Source organism: Oryza glaberrima, chromosome 10 (genome assembly GCF_000147395.1).
Source record: "Oryza glaberrima chromosome 10, OglaRS2, whole genome shotgun sequence".
Classification (NCBI taxonomy): domain Eukaryota; kingdom Viridiplantae; phylum Streptophyta; class Magnoliopsida; order Poales; family Poaceae; genus Oryza; species Oryza glaberrima.
Genome location: NC_068335.1, coordinates 12960396 through 12986506, shown reverse-complemented (window position 1 = coordinate 12986506; position 26111 = coordinate 12960396). Strand labels below are relative to the sequence as shown.

Here is a 26111-nt window from a genome sequence, read left to right as displayed (position 1 = left end):
TTAAATTGACTCATACCAATTCCCTCAAAATTGCATAGTAGTTATCTGGAATGGTTAGTACGGATTGGTACATATCATGAGAGGAAACAGATTGCGCAGAGTGAGAGAAGACGTGATTTGCATCCTTGGCAAAGAGGTAATACACACTAGATACCTCTGTGTCAGTATATGTCCTGCCTCTCCGGCAAGGATGTAAATATGCAGATAATTTATCCGTATCTTAGCCTTGATGATTGCCTCTTGCGAATGTGCCGTGTGCTGATTCCGGGATCTACTTATTGCATATGGTATGAGTCAATTTTTTTTCATTTTTACGAATTGGTATGAGTTGATTTAATCACAATGCATAGGGACGAAACATGATTTTCGTCCCCTGTGGTGCATGACGTCCGATGCCCGTTAAGATTCGTGCCCAAAAGTTACCAAACTGTGTATCCCGTTGTATTCAATTCTTTAGTTTCTTTTCTGAGTGCACCGTATTTTCGATAGGATCATTTCAAGGTGGGTGTCAAGTGTACTCTACACTAGTACATAGTCATAATGTGAAGTACAACTGCTGCTGCCGCGGGAGTATTATTGATCCTGCTCAAAGTGAGCTGCTAGTATCATTCTATCTCTTCATCCCTCCTCCAAATCCATGGTGTCACCCCATTCTTCCTCCAGCGCCCATTATCCTCTAGACGGCTCCGGCGACCGGACTTTAGTCCCATGGCTGAAGTGTGGTGTTCCCTGCATTCTTCCTCGAGGCCTCTCCCAAGATCCGTGAAGGATCCAAGCTCACCGACATATCTCCCGGTAGCCTGAATGGCGAGGATAGGTCTAAAGAGGAAGAACATAACAAGATTAAAGGAAATAAAAAAGGGCACCTGATGGCAATATCGGTAGAATGAGAGGCATCGAGCACCTACGGGTGATGGAAATCGAATCTAGGGCATGCAATATACTGGACAAAAGCTCCATGAAGGTGGATGAACTCTCCATTTCTCCGAATGGAGTGGAGAAATTTTTGCCCCTAATGGAGAGTGAAGGGATGCTTCTGAGCTGGGCATTAGGAGTGGGGTGCTTTTCTATACTCTGCTACATGGCACGGCACGAGCCCGCTGCGTTCGAGGTGGTCCAGGGACTGTACCACACCATACAGTACACACTATAGCATTCCATGTATACCAGAAATACCAATCCCGGTATTCCATTAAAGCAGGACAGATTGGACAATACAACTCGAATCTCCGTGAATGATCCAACGGTGATGCCTGTAGGGGGATGTCCCCTTAGGGGATGATAACACTTTCGCCATAGGGAGTTCTCCGCATATTTTTAGATGCAACCTTTTCAATCCTTAATGACATATATACTATGTGTACAAGATATCTCGCGTGAATAGTTAGTAGTCATATTAATAAGTTAAATGTATATTTTAAGGACGTGACTACACAGCTAATGGTAGCTGATTTAGACAAACCAGCTACCACTTCATCTATGAGAGACACTGTCCACCTATATTTCAAATACAATTTTCTCTTAAACTACTCATCCGATCTACGATCCGATTATACCGTTGTGTTCGTAAGAATTAAATCTTTATAACAAGATCTTGCAAATATAATCATGTAAGATCTTGTTGTAAAGATTTAATTGTAACGAACACAATAGTGTAATCGGATGGTAGATCGGATAAGTAATTTAAAAGAAAACTTTATAAAAAGTAAGAAAAAGACATGCATGTCTAAGAGGAAAAAAAGCATGGGCATGCACATGTGGTAGTACTTCTTTTCATAATTGGATGGTCGTTGGTTAACACTTAACCGAGAGGCTTATCGGTTTAGATTTTATGATATTTTAAAAGTAAAGTGAAAAACAAATTTAATAACCCTCCATGCATTTTAATTTTTTTTCTTAAAAAATGCGCCTGCGAAATTGCAAGGACTCCAATCCTCAACGGTCGGGCAGATCGCCACGCGTTGCGTTGCAGTGCGATTCCTCCCTCCCGCCATTTCCGTTGCTCCTTGCCCCCTTCCCTCCATCTCCACCGCTCCAGCGCTCCTCCCTCCAAATGAGCATCTCCATTCTACCACCCATTCGCGCCACCACCACCACCACGTCGTGGCTCCTCCTCCTCCTCCTCGCCGCCGCCGCGGCCCGCCGCGATGCTCTTCCGCCCCGGCACCGCTGTGTGGGTGGAGCACCCGGACCATGCGTGGGCCGAGGCCGTGGTCGCATCCCCCGCCTCCTCCTCGCCGTCCTCCGTTACTGTCACCCTCGCCGGCGGCGCCAAGGTAGCTAAAACATTGGCCTGGAGCGTGCCCCTGCATGCATGCTTGCTCTGATCGGCGTGAGCGGCGAGCCGCGGCCGTGTGCAGTCTATGTGTTTGATGATATGTCTGGCCGGGGCTGTGTGGTTTCTGGTATTGTTATTGTTGTTGTTGTTGTTGTTGTCAGGCTGTGGTCGATGGGAAGAAAGTCCTGCCGAGGGACACGGAGGCCGACCTCGGGGGCGTCGACGACATGACCAAGCTGGTCTACCTCCACGAGCCTGGGGTGCTCTGCAATCTCGCTCGGCGGTATGGGTTCAATGAAATCTATGTAAGTATTGCCCTTTATACTCTCACTTTGCATGAAAACCATCATCACGTCTTAGTAATCCTCTGTATCAGTAGCATGCGTGCGTGTTTGTGTGTGTGGGACAAGGATATTGTTCCTTTATTTTTTCAATAATGGAAGCTTCATTAAAAACTCAGTCAAATACACCAAGATGATACATTTCAACTGAGCCCACTCCCAGCCTCTGCATAAAATTCACATAGCCACACACAAAGAAAGACTTATGAAGACCCCTCTCACAAAACAGAAATATTAGTGGCTATCAATCCGTAGACTAGATTGCCAACCATGCTCCTGGGTAAAAAACTCCTGTGCCACTTGGTCCAAACGTCACGATACCACCACAATAGTATCCTGAAGACCCGGTTTGTGGAGGATAGCCTAGGTGCGAAGCCACCGGGTGACTAAAGTAATAACCTGCAAAGGAGAAGACTCCATCTTGTTATAAAAAATAACCCCATTTCTGCTTAGCCAAATAGACCAACAAAGAGCTGTTGCGCCCATCAAAACTAGATTTCTCATGTCTTTAGGAACACATGTAAACCAACGCCCAAACATATGAGTCATATTTTGAGGAGGTTGTAAGTTATAGGCCAAATGAATAACAGACCAAACCAAGCGAGTAAGATGACATTGGAAGAGCAAATGTTGAATGGTTTCGTTCTTATGACAGAAGCAACATTTCTTGCTACCTTTCCACTTTCGCTTAACTAGGTTATCCTTGGTTAGAGTTACGCCCCGTCGTAGGTACCATAGAAAAATCTTCACTTTGAGCGGTACCTTAATCTTCCAAATGCGTCTATTGATATTTGGGATACCCGTATGGACAAGAGCTAAATAAAGAGAATTGACTGAAAAGACCCCATTAGGAGTGAGATTCCAGCGAAATTCATCTTGCTCTTGTGTCAAAACCAAATCAGCTATGCGAGGCCATAAATTATGCCAAGCAGCTAATTTTGCTCCGGTTAAATCTCGTCTCCATGAAAAGCTTGGAGGATTGTTTTGAAAGATTTGTGAGATAGTCGAATGTTTGTGCCTAACAATGTTATAGAGACAAGGAAATTGATCTCTTAACGAGGCATTACCCAACCATTTATCCTCCCAAAATCTTATTTGAGAGCCGTCTCTAATACGAAAGGACCCAAACCTAAGAAAATCTTGTTTGACTTTCATAAGACTAGTCCAAAAATGAGAATCTCCCGCTTTCCAAAAGGTTGTGTTCCCAAATATTTATTACGTAGCATCTGTTGCCACATTCCGTCTGTGGTGAGCAATTTGTATAGCCGCTTGCTAAGTAAAACTATGTTCTTTACCTCTAGATCGTGAATTCCAAGCCCACCTTGATCTTTGGGACGACGAATAATGTCCCACTTAGCGAGCCGATATTTTTTCTTATGTCCATCCCCTTGCCAATAGAACCTAGATTGAAAGTAGTCAAGTTTCTTACGTACCCCGCTAGGTATTGCAAGGAAAGACATCATATACATTGGGAGACTGCTGAGTACTGAGTTGATCAGAGTAAGCCGCCCTCCCAACGAGAGAAGTTTTCCTTTCCAACTACTCAATTTCTTTTCAAATCTTTCAACCACTTCTCTCCATTCCGCATTTCTTAACTTCCTGTAATGGATCGGGATGCCAAGATATTGGAAAGGGAAGTTGCCCACCTGCCAACCGAAGAGTTGGTTATATTGATCTCTATATTCAAGTGCTTCACCAAAGCAATACAGTTCGCTTTTATGAAAGTTAATCTTCAAGTCTAACAATTGCTCAAAAGCAAGAAGCACAAACATCATATTTTGAGCTTTTTGTAGGTCATGATTCATAAAAAGCACCGTGTCATCGGCATATTGTAATATGGATAGCCCCCCATTAATCAAACGCGGTACAAGACCATCTACTTGCCCTTGTGCTTTGGCCCTATTTATCAAGGTGGCTAGCATGTCAGCAAGAAAGTTGAAAAGGATTGCAGAGAGAGGATCTCCTTGCCGAAGGCCTTTTTTAGTTTGGAAAAAAGGCCCGACATCATCATTGACTTTAACCGCCACGCTTCCCCCAGATATGAAAGATTCGATCCAAGAAATCCACTTGGGCAAAAAGCCTTTCATCCGTAGAGTTTGTAGCAAAAAGGGCCATTTGACCTTGTCATAGGCCTTTTCAAAGTCAATTTTGAATATCACCCTGTTCAACTTTTTCCTGTGTAACTCATGTAGTGCTTCATGTATGATGACGACTCCATCTAGGATATTTCGCCCACGCATGAAGGCAGTTTGGGTTGGATTCACTAAATGGTCTGCATCGAGCTAATTCGGTTTGTGGCGACCTTAGTGAATAATTTATAACTGACATTCAACAAACATATAGGTCTATACTGTTGGATTCGATTTGCTTCTTCAACTTTCGGAATAAGAGTAATCACACCAAAATTTAGCTCAAAAATTGGAAGACCGCCAGCATGGAATTCATTAAATAAATTCAGCAAATCTTGCTTGATGACTTCCCAAAATTTTTGGTAGAATTCAACTGGGAAACCATCTGTACCAGGAGCTTTATTATGCTCCATTGCAAAGATTGCTTCCGTTATTTCTTTTTCTGAGAAAGGGGCAGTAAGAAAGTCATTTTCAGCTTGTGTAACTTGAGCCATATCATCAGTTATGCTCTCATCAAGCGAAACCGAATTTTCCTCAGGTGGTCAAAAGAGTTTTTTTTGTAAAAATTCATAATGTACGTTTTCAAAGCATCAACCCCCTCAATTTTTCCTTCATCTTGGTCTAGAAAGAAGATCCTCTTCTTCCTATGTTTGCCGTTGGAAATCATGTTAAAATACTTCGTATTAATGTCCCCTAGGAGTACATCCGACACTTTTGAGCATTGGTACCATTTAATTTCCTCTTGGTGAAGTAGGCTTGCAAGATTATCCCACGATTGATCAAGAAGATTTCTTTCTTGATCCGAAAGGAGACGAACCTCTGCAGCGATGTCTAGTGAGTCAATGGTCTGTTGTAAATGGGCTTTTTCCTATTTAAAAATTCCATTGGTATGAGCTAACCAACCTCGGCGTAAAGCGCTCGTCTTATTATTCCATCTTTGGACTGCATTCTGGCCCTTGACTGGCCTATTCCAAACTTCGGTAACACGTTCATGAAAATTGTCTTGCAGAAACCAGCTGAGTTCCAACTTGAACTGCTTAAGGTTTCCAGCGAAGGCCGCTTCCCCTGTGTCAAGCAATAGAGGCGTGTAATCTGACACCCCTCTATCTAGTGCATGGACCGAAACCAGGGGGTATTTAGATTCCCAATCTGTGGAAGTGAGAATCCTATCTAGCTTCTCATACGTCGGCGTAGGAAACGAGTTTGCCCAAGTGAATTGCCTACCCGTTAGAGCGATTTCTCTTAAGTCAAAGCTATCAATCACAACATTGAAAAGAAAAGGCCAACGAGCGTCAAATCGGTCATTGTTTTTTTTCCGCACTACTTCTTAGAATGTTGAAATCCCGCCCTATTAGAGTGGGTAGATGATTTTGTTGGCATGTACGAACTAGCTCCGCCAAGAAACTGGATTTAAATCCATCTTGGGCCGGGCCATACACAGCCATCAAAATCCATTTAAAATTATCCTCCCTATTGTTGAGATGAAATTTAACAAAAAATTCCCCTTCAACAATTAAAGATAGATCCAAGACAGTCGCATTAATTCCAAGAAGTATACCTTTTTATCTTCCCTTAGGCGGGAGACAATGCCAGACAAAATCAGCACCTCCAGAGAGGTGATCTAAATTTGTCTTTGACATTTCACCCTTTCTTGTCTCAAGCAACGCAATAAAGTCTAGCTTTTTTCTTTTAACAATCTCTGCCACATACCTATATTTAGCCAAGTCTGTAAGACCTCTACTATTCCAAAAAATACCCTTCACGAGGAAACCATTTTAGAGTTTTTTGGATTTTTGGGACGAGACTTCCACGATTTCCTTTTTGAAGATGATTTAGATTTTCTAGTGGAAACCAACAAGTCACAAATTTTGTTACATTGGTCCACATCATCCATATCAATCTCCGAAATATCTTTTACTAAGTGAGCGAGTAGGGTGCTGTCTATATCGTCGCCCTCGTCATCACTTGACATAAAAGGGTCCACATCATCCACAATATATCGTCGCCCTCGCAGTCTATATTGTTCCTTTATTGATCTGGCTAATCGTGTTATAATTTATATGTGGGTGCAAACAGCAAAGAATGAGTAGAGACCATCACAGTTCTAATTGTTATGGTGTGCCTTACCTGCTTCTGTGTAGGTTGTGTTGTGGCACACTTGATTCCATGGTTTTTACTCTAGTGAATAACATATTGAAATTGTTTCTTGGATTGCATGGGCATCTTACTCCTGTTGAAACCAGATTGATGCCTGCAATCACATAAGTGGAATTTCTGATGTGGAATCTTGTTTATGTTACTTGTTATATTCTACTTTGGATAATTACAGTGGTGGATTCAAAAAATTTTATGAGCTCGGGCAAACCTAACAAACAAATGAAGAATATACAAGTCTATATAGTACATATATCATTTTAACATGAGCAATTGCTTTATAACTTTGTGTTAAGCACATCTGTTGATGTGGTGTTGCTTCATATGGCCTAGCAGTGAACTAAGCAATGTAATTAGCAAGCTAATTAAGTGTTAATCTATGGATGCATAGCTGCATGTGACAGGCGGAGCCCGGGCCATTGCCCGTGGTAGCCAGGCCCTGGCTCCGCCACTGGATAATTATACTGATGATTCTTTGTTATTTGGTAGACATACACGGGGCGTATTTTAATCGCAGTAAACCCCTTTGCGAAGCTACCTCATCTTTATGATATGCACATGATGGAGCAGTACAAAGGCGTGCAGTTTGGTGAATTGAGTCCACATGTTTTCGCTGTTACAGATGCATCATACAGGTATACATGGAAAGCCTGCATTGGGAATTTATGCTATAGAGTATGGAGTAACACTGTCTCCATTTTGTAGAGCTATGGTTAGTGAGGACCGCAGCCAGTCCATATTAGTCAGTGGAGAAAGTGGTGCTGGAAAAACAGAGACCACAAAGCTTATTATGCGATATCTTACTTTTGTTGGGGGCCGTTCAACAGGTGATATAAGATCTGTGGAGCAACAAGTTCTAGAAGTAAGTATTTCAGATCTGTCATGAAAAGCAATTCTGGAGACAATATAGCAGGGTTTTGGAAAACTAAGCGCTTTTGTGTAGTTAAAACTTTTGAACTCTGGAACATGTCTTAGAATCAGTGATACTGATACACCTTTTAGAATGCAATAAGGTGTCAAAAGTGGGGTGGGGATGAACTAATTTAAATTTCTGAAAAGCAGAGCCAGCCAACCAGGCTATAGGTGGTTTATCAAAACTAGTTTCCATCTGTATTTTTGTTCTAAACCAGTTATTACATTTCCATCTGTTTTTTTGTTATTCTACTGCAGTCAAATCCACTGTTGGAGGCATTTGGTAATGCACGGACGGTGAGGAATGATAACTCCAGGTGAGCTTTATTTAAGAATTTTCCCATTGTTAACAAATTTGTTTGACTGAGGTGTGCACCACAACTAAATATATGTACCCTCTTGTTTGGCTTGGAAAACTGAGATAACATTAGTTCTTAGTTGGGAAAAGTGCAATCAATACAGATGTATTATCCCCCAGTAAAACAGAATGAAGAAATATAAGAGTGCTTATCACTAAACTTCACAGGGAGAAAGCTTTCTGTTGTATCATATCCAAAGGGATGAGGGGAAGGGTTGTAGACTTGCAGATTGGCATTGTGCCACTTGGTTCTGTACTATTTCGTTGTGTATACCCTCATGTTATCCTTATTTATTTATTTGATTTGATCGCAGTCGCTTTGGGAAATTTGTTGAGATTCAATTTGACAAATCAGGTAGAATATCGGGAGCTGCAGTTCGAACTTATCTTCTGGAAAGGTCTCGTGTTGTACAGATATCTGAGTCTGAAAGGAATTACCACTGTTTTTATCAACTTTGTGCATCTGAGCAGGTTTGTTTATACACTTGGAGTTTATTTTGGTGTTTTTTTATATACTGTATTAATGTTGCCCATAATATGAAGCTGCAAATGTTGTTCTACAAATTCCATACCAGTACAATGAAATGCCAGAATTTTCCATAGCAGTTTTGTTCTTTTTTAATTGCCAATGTTTCCTGCACGTTATTAGTGTTGTACGCTGATGATTATACCATCATAGTTCATCTAAACCTCTTAAGGGGAATGAGAAAGGACATTGATGGCAAACTCAAAAGTCAAAACAAATTACGAAATAAAACTATGGTTGATGAATCACTTGAAAATAATGTGGTAATGCTGCCATTTTAATCTCAGTAGTTCCTAAAACCATATTACACTCTGTAAACTTTGGATGCAATACTGTAAATAAAATTCCCTGGATTATCTCCTGATCAGTATATGTTGTAAACCGCATAGTGATAGCATGAGAATGGTTTGTTCTACATAATCATTCTGTGTCCACACTTCAGTGAAGTTTGGTATTACCATCAGTTAGAAAGATTGAGACTATGCTGTTCCTTTCAGAAGTAATAGAATCTTCTATTCAGTTTAACATTCTTCCAGCACAAGCCTTTCTTGTATCAGTCCTCATCTCCACCTGTAATATATCACGCTGGAGAGTTATCTCATAAATGATGGCTTATGATTTGTGAATATTTGTCTCCAGGATGCAGATAAATACAAACTTGCTCACCCTAGGAACTTTAACTACCTAAATCAAAGCCATACATATGAGTTAGAAGGTGTCAATGAAGCAGAGGAATATTTGAAAACACGGAGAGCAATGGATATTGTTGGTATAAGTTTTTCTCACCAGGTTATTATTAATCTTATTCCTACTTGGCCAAGAAAGTTCAATTAGTTCTTTTTTTTTAACAAATACCTTGGACTCACAGCTTGCTTGCATTAACAGGAAGCCATATTCCGAACTGTTGCTGCTATCCTTCATCTAGGAAATATTGAATTTTCTCCTGGGAAAGAGTTTGATTCATCTGCTATCAAGGATGAAAAGTCTAAATTCCATCTCCAAATGGCTGCTGATTTGCTCATGTGAGTGTTTTGATCAGATCTATTCTGTCTTCTGGACCGACCGATGATGCCCATTCTTAGGCCAACTTGTGTAGTATTTGTTCCTTCAGTTCTTAATAGCTTTTGATATACCATTTGATAACCTGCTAAAAGACGTTTCCTGACCATGGCCTCTTTGAATCATAACCTGTATTTTCCTAGAATAGCCAAGATTCCAAGAATCAGTCCAGTTACCCTCACAAAAGATGACCTTTTCTACAAGTAGCAATCTTAATTGGTCTGTTTCAGTAATCGTCGCCATAGTTCAAGAAGATGAAGAAATACCTGAAACTTCTGTTTTCTTCATAGTTATCATTTGTTTTATTGTGTTCATCAAAAATTTCTTGTGCATTTGACCAATTCTGATAAGTAGTTCCTTACCAATATTTGCCCATGGATCTACAAATAGTGTTAAAGCTCCAACTCTGTATGTACAGTATTGCTTCCCTATTCACTGCTTGACTCATCTGTACAGTAATGGATAGTCATGCTTAAAGTTTTAGCAGCTTGATTTTAATAATTTTTCATGAGGATTGCCTACAAATCTATTGAGAATTAGACATTACCAACAAAAGATGCGATGTACAGGAACCATTGTATTAATTGATTTTTTTGTAGGGTTGATGGAAGCCTTTTGCTTTCAACTCTATGCTATCGCACAATTAAAACTCCTGAAGGAAACATCGTCAAGGCAGTTGACAGTTCTGCTGCTGCAATTAGTCGTGATGCTTTGGCAAAGACTGTATATGCTCAATTGTTTGATTGGTATATCCTTCTCTTGTCATATCCTGTTTTAGAATTTTGAATGATGCTTATATCTTTCTTATTGCAGGCTTGTTGACAATATTAATATGTCCATTGGACAAGACATGGAGTCGAGGGCACTAATTGGGGTATTAGATATCTATGGTTTTGAGTGTTTTAAATATAATAGGTCAGCTTTTAATTAATTCTTTGAAGCTAACAAAGTTATGTGTTATACTCATATTTGTGCCAACTAGACTTGAGGCAGATTAAACTGATTTTGAAGTTTTATATTTGTATTCATTTTCCTTTCCTTAAAGATCTGCGGGATTCAAAATAATACCATGTGCAAGCATATATGGCACACTTTTTTATAATATTATCTACCAACACGAGCAGAGCCAAATTGAACTACTAAATAAGCAGTGTACAAAACAAAACTGTAATGTGAGGATAAATTGTTAGAGGAATTCTAATGGAACCTTGATTAATATTATGAAATAGGACACATCTTATTGGTCCATTTTATTGGCTCTTTGTAGATTTAGTATTATTGGTAAAAATTGTATTTGTTGATAATGTTTTTATTTTCTATTTATTGTCTTTGTGGAACCGCTGATGACCTTTCTTCTATGTAGCTTTGAGCAGCTGTGCATCAACTTTGCGAATGAAAAACTTCAACAGCACTTTAATAAGGTATGCTATGACCTCTCTCTCTCTCTCTCTCTCATGTGTGTGTGCGCGCGCACACATGATTTGAACTATTTTGTCTCCCTATTCAGCATGTTTTCAAGATGGAGCAAGAGGAATACAAAACAGAAGAAATCAATTGGAGCTACATTGAATTCGTTGATAATCAAGACATATTGGATCTCATTGAAAAGGTATAAACATTTGACAGACATGTGTGACATGTCTGTCAAATATGTTGCTTTGCAGAAGTGATAATTTGATATGCCATTATCAACTTGATTACATTCTAGAGTTATTTAATGGTTCGATAATACCTATATTGATGACAACACATGCCAGACGTAAAATAACTTGTTTATAATCTTGCAACATCATTGATGTACTGAATGATCTAGTAACTGCAACAGAGCATTGAAGTTGACCTTATGCACACTACACTCATTTCATGTATTTGATTGCACAACAATTTCTCTAATATTTTTTATGACCCATAATTATGACTATATTAACACTTTGTTCTTTATACAATTATACTCTTCATTGAACTAAACTTTGAAAAGAAGGTTGGAAAATATATACGATATTTCAGTTTTACTGTGTATGTAGCTGTGTGGTTGTGGAATGCAGTACCATGCCCTATTTATGTTTCTTTGTTGATGTGATCTTCCCTCAATTTGTTTCTAATGCTGTAACAACAAGAATACCATCGTATCTACAACAAATGACAGCAGTTACTTTTATCCATATAAACTAACCCTAAACATATTCTCAACTAATATTTCATGTGTCTATGAAGTGCATATTTAATTGTACTCTGATTTTGTTCTCTCATCAAATTTGCAGAAAATCTTTGTTGCTTATATCCTGTTTATTTCTGTTTGAATAATTTGGTTGTGCTAATGCTGTTCTACTGTGCAGAAACCAATTGGGATTGTTTCACTTCTGGATGAAGCATGGTGAGATGCCCACTTTAAATATTGTGCACTTATGAGTTCTACATTTTGATTTCTTTGTAGTCTTGTTACACAGCATGCTTGGAAAATCAACACATGAGACCTTTGCAATGAAGCTATTTCAGAATTTTAAAGCTCATCCGCGTCTGGAAAAGCCAAAGCTCTCAAAGACAGATTTTGCCCTCTCGCATTTTGCTGGAAAGGCATGTTCCATGACCAGCATTTCTTGTAAGACATGCTTGGAGTTCCATTGCTTTTGAATGGGTTAGAACATGTGGGATTGACTTCCATATTGTTCCAGGTGATATACCAAACTGAGTTATTTTTGGAGAAGAACCGAGATTATGTAAATTTGGAGCATCAGAATCTTCTTTGTTCTTCCAAATGCTCATTCCTTTCTGGGCTCTTTGCTTTGCAACAAGATGACCCATCAAAATCATCTTATAAGTTTTCTTCTATAGCTTCTCGGTTTAAGGTACATTTTCCACTTTATGGTTTTTCTACTCTAACTTGATTACTTAAATTTGTTGTTATTTTCAATTTGTTCCTTTCTGTCTATTAGTGATCAACATCATAACAGGACAAGTGATGGCCTTATATCTTGTTATCATTCCTTATGGTTCTTTGTCCTTGACTTTATCATATATTTATTTACATCTTTGGCCAAATATAGATAATCCACTTCAAAATTCTTGTATAATTTATTCACATCATAATTTGAAAAGTTTAATTTTCTAACACACTCATGATTATTCTCTAACTTTCATGGTAATAAGGTGATTAATAAAGGGCCAGTATTGAAAAAAAAACACAAAAGAAATCATATTTCAAAACAAATATTCCTTTTCAAATTCTGTAATCCAGGAAATATTTTTTTATGGCAACATTTCTTTGTGTGTGCATTAATGCACATGTGTGCTCAAGTGGAACTGACACTTAGATCATTGAATGTTTTAAATTAATAGATATATATTTATCTGCGAATTTCATTTTATTTTTTTTTCGCCGGGCCGGCAAAGATAACTGGCCAAGTTTTGCATTAAGAAGGAGAGAGTTTTACAGCAGCCCCTAAACCAGAAAAGGCTTAGGTTACAGAAAAAACTTCACAACAATAAAGACAACAAACAAGCACAGCTGCTAAAACCTCAGCAAATTAACCGCCAGCGATTGCGCTCAGCAGCCCAGCAGCCTTCCATGTTTCCCATTCGTCGACAATTGTGGCACGAAGGTGAACCGCTGAAGTAGCTCGTCCATCAAACACACGTGCATTCCTTTCCTTCCAGACTATCCATGTTACCAATTTCATTTTATTTGGTTTACTTATGATGTGGTCAGTTGTCTAATCTTCACAGCAACAACTCCAAGCGCTTATGGAAACACTCAGCTCAACAGAACCTCACTACATTCGTTGTGTAAAACCAAATTCTATGAACTATCCTCAGAAATTCGAGAATGGAAGTGTACTACAGCAACTACGTAGTGGGGTTAGTACCATTAAACTTTACTCACATGTACTACTATGTCATGGTTTACGATTCAATTTAGTTACTTCCTTGGATTTTTTTTTCTAGGGTGTGCTTGAGGCTATTAGAATAAGTCTTGCTGGTTATCCAACAAGGAGGACATATACCGAATTCATTGATCGCTTTGGACTTCTTCTTCCAGAACATATGGATGAAAGGTAATTTACTGGCTTTCTTAAGACTGAAGAGTACTTCTGAACTTCTTGACACTTCCCATCTTATCGCATAGTGTAATTTGCTTTCTTTGCAACGATTACATGAAATTCCCGGAATTGAGGGCACTAGATGTAGCCAAATCATTTCAACATCCCAGTTATAAATGAAGGAGCAAAAACCAGATAGTGATCTTTCATCAGGGAGAAATTGATTGCATTATTCAGTTTACATATCTACTCTGTTTATGTTGCATACCTAAATTTAGGTATTTGGATGAGCATCATGGTTAGGGAAGTTACGTGACTTATATGTGGCATGCTACTAGAATTCAAGATCGTTGTGATATTGTGCTAACTTTATGGCTAGTATGTTAGTGACAGTTAGATGGAAGCTTTTGTTTATGCTAAACGGTATATGCATTTTTTGTGGCTCATAATGTCTGCAACCCTCATTTATTAAGCCTTTTGCCTATATGTACAATATGTTGCACTTTGATCTTGATTGTTACATGAGAGCTGTTGACTTGCACATCCAGTTTCATACATTCATGCTAGATATTCAGAAAATATGAGAAATCAAAATGTTTTTGTTGGGGAATCTATCTGGAGGCAGTTCTTTTTGTGGAATTAGTCTAAACAAGATTTATATGTTGCATATTTAGTCCTTCTAGGCTGAAAAGGTGAGTTGTCAGTTGCCCTTGCATGCTGATGCCTGTACTTAGTTCTGCTGTAATTTTTTTTATAGGAACAATGCTTAGTAACTCCATTTTTATGAGAAAGTCTATGCAATGTCTCTCCAGGTGGCTTAACAAAGCTGACTTCACATCATGCATAGAAAAAGATGTTATTCTAATTAAACTCCCTTAGCTTGTATTCTTGCAAACCTTAGCCACATTCAAGTACTTGATTTTTGTGTCTAGTGTTTAATTAGACAATGGATGTGGTGGGCAAAATATTCTTTGGCCCCTGTGCCTCCTGTCATATGCAATGGCTTGCCGCACTTTTGGCACAAATATTGTGGCATGCAACCACATATATATGCAATGTGCTGTAACCTTTTGCTCTACCTGCACAAGAGGTGTCCCATACTTTAATTATGTCTGGGCTCGTGGGAAGATTTGTTTGTGCTTTATTATAGGTTGATGAACACAATGTTGTTTTTACCTGTTACAGGTTTGATGAGAAATCGCTGACAGAAAAAATACTAAGGCAATTACATCTTGAGAACTTTCAAGTACAGTATCCTAATTTTATTGAGGCTTTTAATATGGAAATTTCATTTGCGGATAAGTTCCTTTTTGCCTTAACTTTGCTTTGGTTGAGTATCCTCTGAGCATTCATATTGAACTAATCAGTCTTCCAGCTACCATTCTGAGGCAGCTATTATTTTTTCATTATTTTATTATTGCTTTGCCTGTTTTAGTTTTGGCTTTTATTGAAGAATTTAAGGATTTAGAGTTATATGTATGTGACTTTAATGCTCAAATCATTAGTTGGAACTGATTATGAAGTTTAAAAACCATCAAGTACATTGCTCTTATAATGTACATCACTGGCAGAACCAGTCATAACAGTCGAAGAGGCGATTGTTTCATGCGCTGCATATAGATAATTTAATATAGTTATCAGTATTGAATTTGTAATCGACCTTTTTGCAAGACTGACTATATTCTTCAGCTTGGCAGAACAAAAGTTTTTCTCAGGGCTGGCCAGATTGCTGTTTTGGACTCCAAACGTACCGAGATTCTGGAAAAGGCTGCTAGGATAGTTCAGGGTCGCTTTCGAACCTTTGTTGCTTGCAAGGAGTTTCATTCTACTAAGAAAGCTTCTGTTTCTCTCCAAGCATATTGCCGAGGTAAAATATGATACACGGTTCGAGAAAAAAAATGATATACGGAATCTTCTGTTTCCCTTGATTTTTTCACTGATGTGTTTTCTTATGTCATAACCTTTTCTTATGTCATAACCACTTACCTTCTTCATGAAAATTTTGTGGAGTTGGTGACTAGTGATTTCCTTTACACTTATATGGTCAGTCGTCCATAAATCAAATTCACATGATGCCTTATGTTTCCCTGAGGCAACTTGAATATTTTGACAAACATTTCTTGGGCTTCCAATGTTGTTTCCTGTGGAGTAAATATTAGGGTTCCATCACATAATAAATTCCTTAATTAGAAGTCTTACAGAACCATATTTAAAACATTTTTCCTCTCCAAAAAAGACCGATTTCCTTTTTTCTTATGTAAATGCCTAATCAACCAATCTTTGAAGTATCCTGACAGATCTTTTTTCAATCATACTAACAGGGTTTGTGCACTATGAAAATCATCTACGATGCTTAAATAATGGCCTTTGACTTCAACTGTTGTTTCGCAGGGTGTTTGGCACGAAATTTGCTTGATGCTAAGAGACAGATAGCAGCAGCTGTTTCAGTAGAAAAGTATGCTCGGAGATGGTTCTGTCGGTGTGAATATTTGCATCTCCGTTCTTCAGCTCTTGTTATCCAGTCCGGTGTTCGCTATATGCTAGCAATCCAGAAATTGCTGCAATTGAAGAATAATAAAGCTGCTACCATTATCCAGGTCAGCATGATCTTTGAGCCTGTTTAACCAGATGAATCAAAGTACACTCACCTACTCAAAACCTATTTCTGTTTCTCTCGCACACTCACCTACTCAAAACCTATCTCTGTTTCTCTCGCACGCACGGAAATATCATTCACAATTAATTGATGTTCAGTGAGTATAAACAACTATGCTCGGTTTCTAAGTTTCTGAAGCCTTCAAAATTTTGTGGACACTGCATGTGCAGTATTTTTCCATATCACTAAAAAAGAATGACAATCACCTCAGGTGCACCACCTCAGGTGCACAAAGCATGTCAATACTGTCATAGTTTAGTATCTTCCGTCTAATCTTAACTTTATATTAACACCTAGGAGAAAATTAGCTTCATCTTCCGTTAGATTACATTTGCTTTGTTTTCTCTCGAACACACAGAGGAACTGTGTATCATTACATTAATACAAGAAAAGGTCGTACAAAACACCATTAGATCACATTTGCTACAACTGTAAATTCATGAAAATCTATTGTAGTTCTTATTATTGTTCATTCTATTTCTGCTTCAACACCTTGTATGTTATCTGCTCTATTTTTTTCTTTGAAACAGGAAGTACGTTGATGATTAAGCCTTGAAATTACTTAGTTTTGAGATAAATGAATTTCAATAGTTCTGCAAATAATAATTTTGGGATTAAAATTCTTCTTTGTTTATTGAACTCTTTATAAACCAAGGTTTTGAACATTTGATGATTGATTTTAACTTTCAGGTTACATAAGTTTCTCATTGCATTGAGAATGTTGCCCTTTCCCCTTTGAAGATCTCCATGATTATGCTATTGTTCTCTCTTCCTCTATTGCTTGTCTATGTATTTGATGTGTACTAACAATCCTGCCCATTTAACACATAGGCCTTGTGGAGAATGAAGAAGCTCTATGATTTCCATCGGCAATACCGACATGCAACAATTCTGATCCAGTGTTGTTGGAGACAGAAGCTTGCTAAAAGGGCATTTCGGAACCTTAAACAAGTATGAATTTTGATTGTTATCTAATCTCACATAAACCTTTGGTTATGTGGTTGGAAGTAGACCCCAACTTCAAATGATATCTGGAAGCTTGTTAAATTTCTTACACATATAAGATGTCCCAATTTTTTTTTGATAATTGGCTCATTAAGTAATGTTACTCATCAACAAAACCTGTTTTGCTAATTAATACCATCACTTATCATACCAAAGCAAACACATCCATAAAATTGTCACATTGGTAAATATGCTTATGGTTATGATTCATTGGTTAGTATGGCGATTTTTTCTTTTGATAATGGGTAAGCTCGCATTTAAATAGTATGAAGGTTTCTGATGGAAAATCATAACTGCATCTTCAGTGAGTGGGTCGCTAGAATATCCACAATTACTATAGTTGCTGTGAGCAAGTTTGTCTAGATAATAGATCTTGGCTGGACCTGACTTCTGATTTTCGATTTCTTTATGAGTTGGCTTCAGTTTGTTCATGCTTTTTGTTGACTCTTTTTTATAAAAAAGGTTCAGAGTATGCACCAGAATATTTATTCACATGTAGCATATACTGTTAAAACTATGTTCTACATTGGTGCTCTTAGTCCATATTGCCTAGTGGAAAATTTTTCAAGGACTGAACTTATTTTCAAGGCTGCATATGAGACTGGAGCTTTGCGTGAAGCAAAAGGGAAACTTGAGAGGAGCTTGGAAGATCTTACTTTGCGATTCACCCTAGAAAGGAGGCAGAGGGTATGCTTCTTTGTGAGACATATTTTTGTTAATTTATTCTCACTTAACACTTGGTGATTCCTGAAAAAATGTGGTAGCCTCTTTCTTAAAAAAAAATTTGGTAGCTTGACAAGAAAAAAAAAACACAATTGGTGATTGCTTATTACAAATTATTATTTTTTGATGATTGACAATTTTATTGTCATGTGTATGTCCAGGTAGCTGCAGAAGAGTCGAAGGCGCTAGAAGTCTCTAAGCTTCTCAAAATCGTGGAATCATTAAAATGTGAGTTGGAGGCAGCCAATGAAGAAAAAATTAATGGTTGCAAGGAAGTTGCATCAATGCAACAACAGTTAGAGTTATCAATCAAGGATCAAGAACTTCTTCACAGCAATCTTGCTCAGATAGAAGAACTAAAGAGGGAAAATACTTTACTAAAGGTGTTTCCACCTCCTAGAACAGTTAAATTTATTTTATGTCCTTGTTTCAAGTTTTGAGCTCTAGTTACATTTTCAGTCCACTACTTCCAATTTTGAAGAATATACAATTTTCCTTTTAGATCCCAACAATTTCAGACCCATGACCTATGAATTTTACTTATCAATATTTCAATACGATGTTATTTAATTATTGTATATATATTTAGTGTTCAACTCATTGTCTCTGCTAGCTGAACAATGATATAACATAAGCATTCCTATTTACAATTCCAGGACTATTATTTTTCCCTTTCATATGTTGACTGAAATGTGATAGTTTTAACGGCGTTAAATCGTACATTTTATGCAGGGGAAGAATGCAGAAATGGAACAAGAGCTCTTGAAAGCCCAAAAATGCAGCCATGATAATATGGACAAGCTTCATGGCGTGGAAAGAAATTATCTGCATCTTCGGGACAACTTGAAAAAGTAAATTTCCCTCTTACAATAGTATATATATCCTAGGCTTCAGTGTTATTCGCAGGAGGTATTTTGCAAAAGTTCTGTTATTTTTTTATAGTCTGATAGTTACATGTTTTTCCTCAACGAGTATACAAAAGGATTTTTTTTCTTATTTTGACCATACTGTCATGCACAACTCTCATTTACTAAATAATTCACTTTTTGTTATGATAGCTTGGAGGATAAGATCTCAAATTTAGAAGATGAGAACCATTTATTGAGGCAGAAGGCCTTAAGCTTATCTCCTAGGCATAGCCGCACCATGGTACATGGACCTTATATTCTATTCAATTGAGGTATACTATATTCTGAGTCAAAAACTACAGTACTAATGAAGGTATTTATTTTTGTTGGTAGAGCCATCCTATTGGGTCTTCCCCATGCAGCCCAAAGTCATTGATTGTAAGATGCTCAAAACCTAACTCTCGTTAAAGATGTAGGGTCATCTCAGTTACTCTTATACAAATCTCCTTTCAGGAATCTTCACCTGTAAAGATCGTGCCTCTCCCGCACAACCCGACAGAGTTAAGAAGATCAAGAATGAACTCAGAAAGACATGAGGTAGACTCTGTTTTTCTCTCTGTTACGTCCCGAGGTCATGATGGGACAACCGCCGCCGGGAGGATAGGTAGTCGGTGTCGACTCCTGGAAAAGGGATGTAGACTTAGGTAGGGGAGAAGAACATTGGAGGGAGAGATTGGACTAATTGATATTTATTGCTTAATTCTAAATGAATACAATCCCATCCCTTATATATTGAAGCATGTTGTCACGACCTGAGGCCATGATGGGATAACCACCGCCGGGAGATAGCCAGGCAGCGTCGGCTCCTGTAGAAGGAATGTAGACTTAGGTTGGGGAGAGGAACATTGGAGAAAGAGATTAGACTAATTGATATTCATTGCTTAATTCTAAATGAACTAGGAAGGTAGCCCACGCATTCGCGTGGGCATGCATCATAGACTGTGTTTGAGAAACTTATAAAGGTGAAATATTAACCGAAACATATAAGTAAACGGATGTGTAGCTTATGAAAAATTATAGCTGTTTCAACATTGATTGTTTCTCATCTATTTTAGTAGCTAAAAAATAAGGATGGATTCTAAATAATTTAAGCGAAAATGTATTATAAGATGTTTTGTTTTATCTTAGAATTTCGTTTGATGTTTTTATATCTTTTAAGACATAAGATGTTTTGTTTTATCTCAGAATTTATTTTGTTGTTTTTATATTTTTTAAAACATGACATGTCTCGACTTAAGGTTTTATTAAAATAGATCTAGTTGATGAAAATAATGAATCCATCAAGTTAAGTTGAATTGTTTTCTAATTTTTAAGACATGGTACATGGTTACTTAAAAGTGCTATATGGATGTTTAATCAATTTTTGTTATGTAGATTGATTTAATATGATATAGTGCATATAGTCAAGTTTTTTGAAATATCGCATTCTTATATTGAGGTTTTTCAATTTCTTATTTTTCATGCTGTTTTATACTTATACTTTTTAATTTAAATAAAGTCATTAGGATGCAATTCTTATTTTATTTCATGAGATTGTACAACTAATTTAGTTATTTGTGTTTATTAACTGCTATGAGGTGATATGTCATATAATCAATATTGCCAGTTTGCGTCCTTCTTTACAACTTGATAGCATAGGTGTTTATCAGATCTTGGATAGTCAATTTCTTAAACAATGACCTTGCCAATAATCTTGGCTCAGCGATTGGTGACTAATAGTTTATAAGTATAATTAATACGTAGATTTGAATGTGAAATACAATTGATCCATAAGGTAAGCCCTATATGGGTCTATATGGGTCAAGTACGCTACATCCATATGTCTATATTCATAGTCCTAGGTGGTGTCAAATCTCTATCTAGATTGCCTATTTTTGGGACGATGGGAGTATTTAGTTACTTGTAAAGGATTGGTGTATATGTTCAAATGAAAACTTTTATTTTAATACATAAAATATGGGTAATATAAATCTTGAATTATATATTTAATTATAAATAAAAGAAATTCAAGTAAACTAAAAGTAGGTCGGATATAACTTAAAAAATTTAATTATTTAGTTTTCTAATTATTAATTATTTTGATAAATGAGTTAAAATTTAGAATACCAAAGAATTGAATAAGAGACAGAGAGGAAGAGAGAGCCGAAGGGGAGAGTACGTATGCATATAATTATAATAATTTTTTATCAGTTATAGTGTTTTAGCTGCTATTACTTTATTAACTAAAAATAAAATAAAAGTTTTAATGATCTATTAAAATCTATCTTTTTTTAACTCATCTATACCTACAATATATTCATAGTTGATATTAAAAATATGAACACTACAAATCATTTTTTTGTAAGTAGCACACTACAAATCTAAAAATCTAATAATGTTATTTTGACTTTTTGTTGTGTTAGAATGGGGGTCTAATTTTTTTAATATTACTCAATGTCATGTTCATTTTACTTTTATTATATCTATTTTTTTATCAAGTTTTGTACGGTGATAAAATATATATCACTATTTTTTATAATTCTATAATTTTTTAAGTGACGCGAAAAAGTCGGATGATGTAGCCTTAATTAATGTGACATATTTCTTCTCAAAGTTGAATTAAAGTGGATATGAGTTTTTAAATGTAAAATAGTCAATGAGCGGATCAAATATTAGTTTTATGATTTAGATGTTATATTTGTTTAATTGTTTAACAATAGCATTTTTGTTTTTTCTAAAAGCGTGAAAATAGGAAAAGAGATAGGTAATAAAGTGGGGGACATAATTGAGAGGGGAAGTAGACGTAAGAAACGTACGTATATACGTACGTCATGCCAACAGGCCCAGGTGGGCCCAGATATGAGAAGACGATTTTTTTTCAAAGATAAATCTAATGGCTACAAATAATGGGTCCACCAAATTTAATGAAAATTAACGGTTAGCTTTATTTTTAAGATTTTCTTTAGTGCCACGTGGCGGCTTAGGAGTGTTTATAGGATGCCACATGGCGGTTTAGGAACGTTTGTAAGAAGTTTAATGGACTTTTAGTATATAATAGATAGATAGATAGAAGATAATAGATAGAAGATAGATAGATACAGTCCCATCCCCTATATAGAGATGGTAGGACTTTGACCCGAAGTAACTAACTTGATACGATCTATCTTATCTCATAATCCTATCTTATCACATAACCTGATGCTACAGTACCTGTGGTACTGTTCACTCGCCAGGAATCAGGTCCATGGGCCTTGGCCTCTCGGCCCAATGCCTATGACACTCTCTCTCCCTAAAGAAAACTGACAGCATGTGTTCTTATCTTCAGAAAATTATATACAACTTCTGTGTAGCTTCAGCGATGGATTATTTTTGTACCAAGTCGGTAATCACGTTGAGTGATTCCTTTCAGGAGTACCATGAACTTCTACAGCGGTGCATCAAGGATGATATGGGATTCAAGAAGGGAAAACCAGTCGCTGCATGTGTCATTTACAAATGTCTTCTCCATTGGGGAGTATTCGAGGCTGAAAGAACAACTATTTTCGACTTCATAATTCAGAACATCAATACAGTTCTGAAGGTTGGCATCCTATTTTATACCCTTAACTGCTTACATTACATGACCATGGTTTACTGGCCTTAACGTTTTGTTCTTCAGACAGAAAATGAGAATGATATTCTGCCTTACTGGCTAGCCAATGCATCTGCCCTTTTATGTCTGTTGCAAAGAAACTTACGGTCAAAAGGATTCATCGCGGCGCCTTCTAGATCTTCTTCAGATCCTCACTTATGTGAAAAGGCAAATGATGTCAGTTCCAACCCTCAAGCTTAATTATCAGCTTTTCAGTTTATACATATTTTCCGTTGTTCATGATAAGATTTTCATTATCTAAAACAAATTTTCGCAACTGCATTATTTCCTGTATTGCGCAAGTATTTTTCCAAAATATATATCTGTCCCTGCTGTTATATATCAGAGCTCATTGAGTGGCTAGCAGGTAGCTGTTTACCCATTAAATTAATTCTGACCAATAGTAACTATGAGGCATTTAATCCTCGTATAAAAGTATATATAAAACTATAAAATTACGGAAATACAATAGCATGTTAAATAAGAAAAATGTAAAGACAAGATAGTTGAAACCAGATGGTTTCCGGAATACATGGAACTGGTATTTCTAAAAAGAAAATTTATTTACCAGATAAATTGCTACCCATATATCTGAAATTATTGTTTATCATGTCTAAACTTTTTTTACAGGCTCTCAGACCACCTTTGAAAGCTTTTGGACAACGGAATAGCATGTCGCATATAGATGCTAAATACCCAGCTATGTTGTTTAAGCAACAACTAACTGCTTCCTTGGAGAAGATATTTGGCTTAATCCGTGACAATCTTAAGAAAGAGATATCACCTCTTTTGAGCCTCTGCATTCAAGTAATAAGCATTTTTTTAGCTAATATTTTCTTTAGCAAAGTCATTGATGGCATATGTACATTCAACCTATTCATATTCAAAACTAAGTTCAACTGTTGTATGACACTGATAAAATAAAGGCACCAAAACTTGCTCGAGGAGGCAGTGGAAGGAGGTCGAGATCGCCTGATGTGACCTTGCAGCAACCAATAAGTGCTCACTGGGATCGGATTATAAAATTTTTGGACTCATTGATGGACAGGCTGCATAAAAACTTTGTGAGTTTTTCATGCACCGTTTGATGTTCTTACTCCAAATACGCAGTACATTTTTTTAAATCAAATTCCATCCTGATTAACTAGCATTTTATCTGTAGAAAAGTCATGCAGATGTACCTCTGAACTCTCTTATCCTTTCTGTAGAAGTGTGCCCTTGCATTTGATGACTAGTTTTAGGTGAATGATAATGGGGTCATATATGTTTTTTATATACTACCCAGACCATTCAGTTTTTCGGAATCATGTTATGTAGTTTGGTATGTTATGCCATTCACTGGTACAACAGCTGGAGGATGCTCTGGTGAAATTCTTTGTTTCTACTTATGGCAAGTACTATGGGCATCAAAGCACAATCTACTAGGTACCACATAAGCTTAAATAGTGAGGTGGAGGAGAGATGAGATGAGAGAGATAAGGAGCCACCTCTTATGCAAGAGGCAACCACTACACAAAATTCAAGACAAAAGGAGAGAGAGGAAGAGTAGATTGGGCAAACAAACATTGGGGCTAGTGTATTAGAATTAGTATAGATGTGATATATTGTACATGTTACCTCTACATTTATTAGTTGATGATATGGTTAAGATTAGATGCAACATTCACCTCTTTTATAAAACATGCCCTTATCAGCTTATTTTACTTCTGTCCATTGTTCCTAGTTTTTAGTAATTTTTGGTGGGGTCCTTGTAGTTGTTTGTCTTTATGACATTAGAGCCCTTAAAAATCTTATATATCAATGTTCCATTGTTCAGGTGCCTTCTTTTTTCATTCGCAAGCTAGTAACTCAAGTTTTCTCCTTCATAAATGTACAATTGTTCAATAGGTCAGTCTGATTAATGCATGCCAACTACTATTTCAGTAAGGCTGCTGGTCAATAAAATATTGATTTAGTTTCCTCCTTTTCATGTCTAAGCTTGCTCCTACGACGGGAGTGTTGCACATTTTCAAATGGAGAATATGTGAAAACTGGGCTCTGTGTACTGGAGAAATGGATTCTGGATGCTACAGAAGAGGTTTGTTGCAGCTGTAGCTCTTGTTTCGTTGCTGATGATGAATATAGCATCTAATCTTTTCTACTTTGTAGCATGCAGGTGCAGCTTGGGATGAGCTAAAGTACATCAGAGAGGCGGTTGAATTTCTGGTAATATCTAGTATATATCATGTTTACGTAGCTAGAGGTTGCCATTAATTATTACCACGCCACCTTACCTTCTGTTAATAATATTTACTGGAAATTGCAGATTATTGCACAGAAAAGCAAAAGGACTCTTGAGCAGATTAAGAAAAATATTTGTCCGGTATAGACAACCTACAATAGCAGAATTTTCTCTACTATACAATTTATACTTCACATAGAATTTATTTTCCTCACACGGCGCACTTATTTTGTTTTACGGATATCTGTCAGGCGTTAAGTGTGAGGCAGATATATCGTCTATGTACGATGTACTGGGATGACAAATATGGTACCCACAGTGTATCAGCCGAGGCATGTTCTCATCTCCTCTTGAGCTGTGAACTGTGATCTATGGCCATGTTCTTTCTTTCGGCTAACTTGTGGATTTCTTTAATTGCAGGTTGTTGCCAAAATGAGGGACATGGTGAGCAGCGATGCACAAAATCCAGTGTCAAATTCATTTCTCTTGGATGACGACTTGAGGTTAGTGCCCCCAAAATGTCCATGAGCTTTGATTGCATACGTTTATCTGACCTGTACATTCATCATCCTTCCTAGCTAACCTCTGCAAATTGCAGCATTCCTTTCACGACAGAGGAGATAGCAGAGGAAGTACCGGACATAGACATGTCAAACATCGAGATGCCCTCATCACTTCGTCATGTACACTCTGCTCAGTTCCTGATGCAGCACCTTCAGACAACGTACCCGCTAAGATGAATTTGCCTAGGCGTGTTATCTGATAGGCGATAAGGATGATCCAATTGCTTACTTAGAGAGGAATTTTAAGTCAGTAATCATCATGTGGTTTGCCTAGATTTTTCTCAGTATGACTCGGTGATCCACTTAAAATGGCGCATTGCTTTGTTGCCATGCCTAGCACAAACCTAAAATTGCAGAATCTAAGGATAAAAATGTGAAGTCTTTAACATGGTGACATTTTTCGTACCAATCCATACTCATGCGCAAGTTCTTAACTTCTCTAGTTACTAACAAATCATTATTGTAAGTGTTCAATTATTGTTTAGTTGCTGCAATCAAGGACTAATTTGTAAACTGAAGACTTTACATGTTTGACTCGTTGACCTGTACGTCTTCATCCCAATTCCAGTTGGAATGGATCGTTTTTGTAGTGTTTTCTTGTCTGTCTCTCAGAAAGCATGATACCAAAACA

At 37.3% G+C, this 26111-nt stretch overlaps 1 protein-coding gene across 1 annotated transcript; it reads left to right on the top strand.

Moving 5' to 3' along the window:
- The first annotated feature begins 1951 nt into the window (after positions 1-1951).
- Positions 1952-26111, top strand: LOC127752433 (protein OPAQUE1-like). The gene is made up of 38 exons (XM_052277775.1): positions 1952-2276; positions 2440-2583; positions 7392-7537; positions 7608-7764; positions 8073-8131; positions 8487-8643; positions 9338-9487; positions 9584-9720; positions 10357-10503; positions 10571-10672; positions 11121-11178; positions 11265-11366; positions 12094-12131; positions 12205-12331; positions 12430-12603; positions 13481-13612; positions 13700-13809; positions 14980-15040; positions 15484-15661; positions 16186-16391; positions 17282-17401; positions 18044-18142; positions 18340-18561; positions 18911-19029; positions 19237-19327; positions 19420-19464; positions 19540-19623; positions 22475-22645; positions 22724-22873; positions 23327-23503; positions 23623-23760; positions 24513-24583; positions 24674-24773; positions 24845-24901; positions 25002-25058; positions 25169-25249; positions 25338-25420; positions 25516-26111. The coding sequence occupies exons 1-38, from the start codon at positions 2148-2150 to the stop codon at positions 25655-25657; spliced, it is 4521 nt and encodes a 1506-aa protein (XP_052133735.1). The 5' UTR covers positions 1952-2147; the 3' UTR covers positions 25658-26111.

What these genes read in the sequence shown, in the direction of transcription:
- LOC127752433 (XM_052277775.1), top strand. Translation starts at nt 2,148, where the DNA reads ATGCTCTTCCGCCCCGGCACCGCTGTGTGGGTGGAGCACCCGGACCAT. An exon ending in CCAGAACATATGGATGAAAG is followed by an intron (nt 13,810 to 14,979) that starts GTAATTTACTGG and finishes TACCTGTTACAG; the next exon opens with GTTTGATGAGAAATCGCTGA. An exon ending in TTAAGAAAAATATTTGTCCG is followed by an intron (nt 25,059 to 25,168) that starts GTATAGACAACC and finishes GATATCTGTCAG; the next exon opens with GCGTTAAGTGTGAGGCAGAT.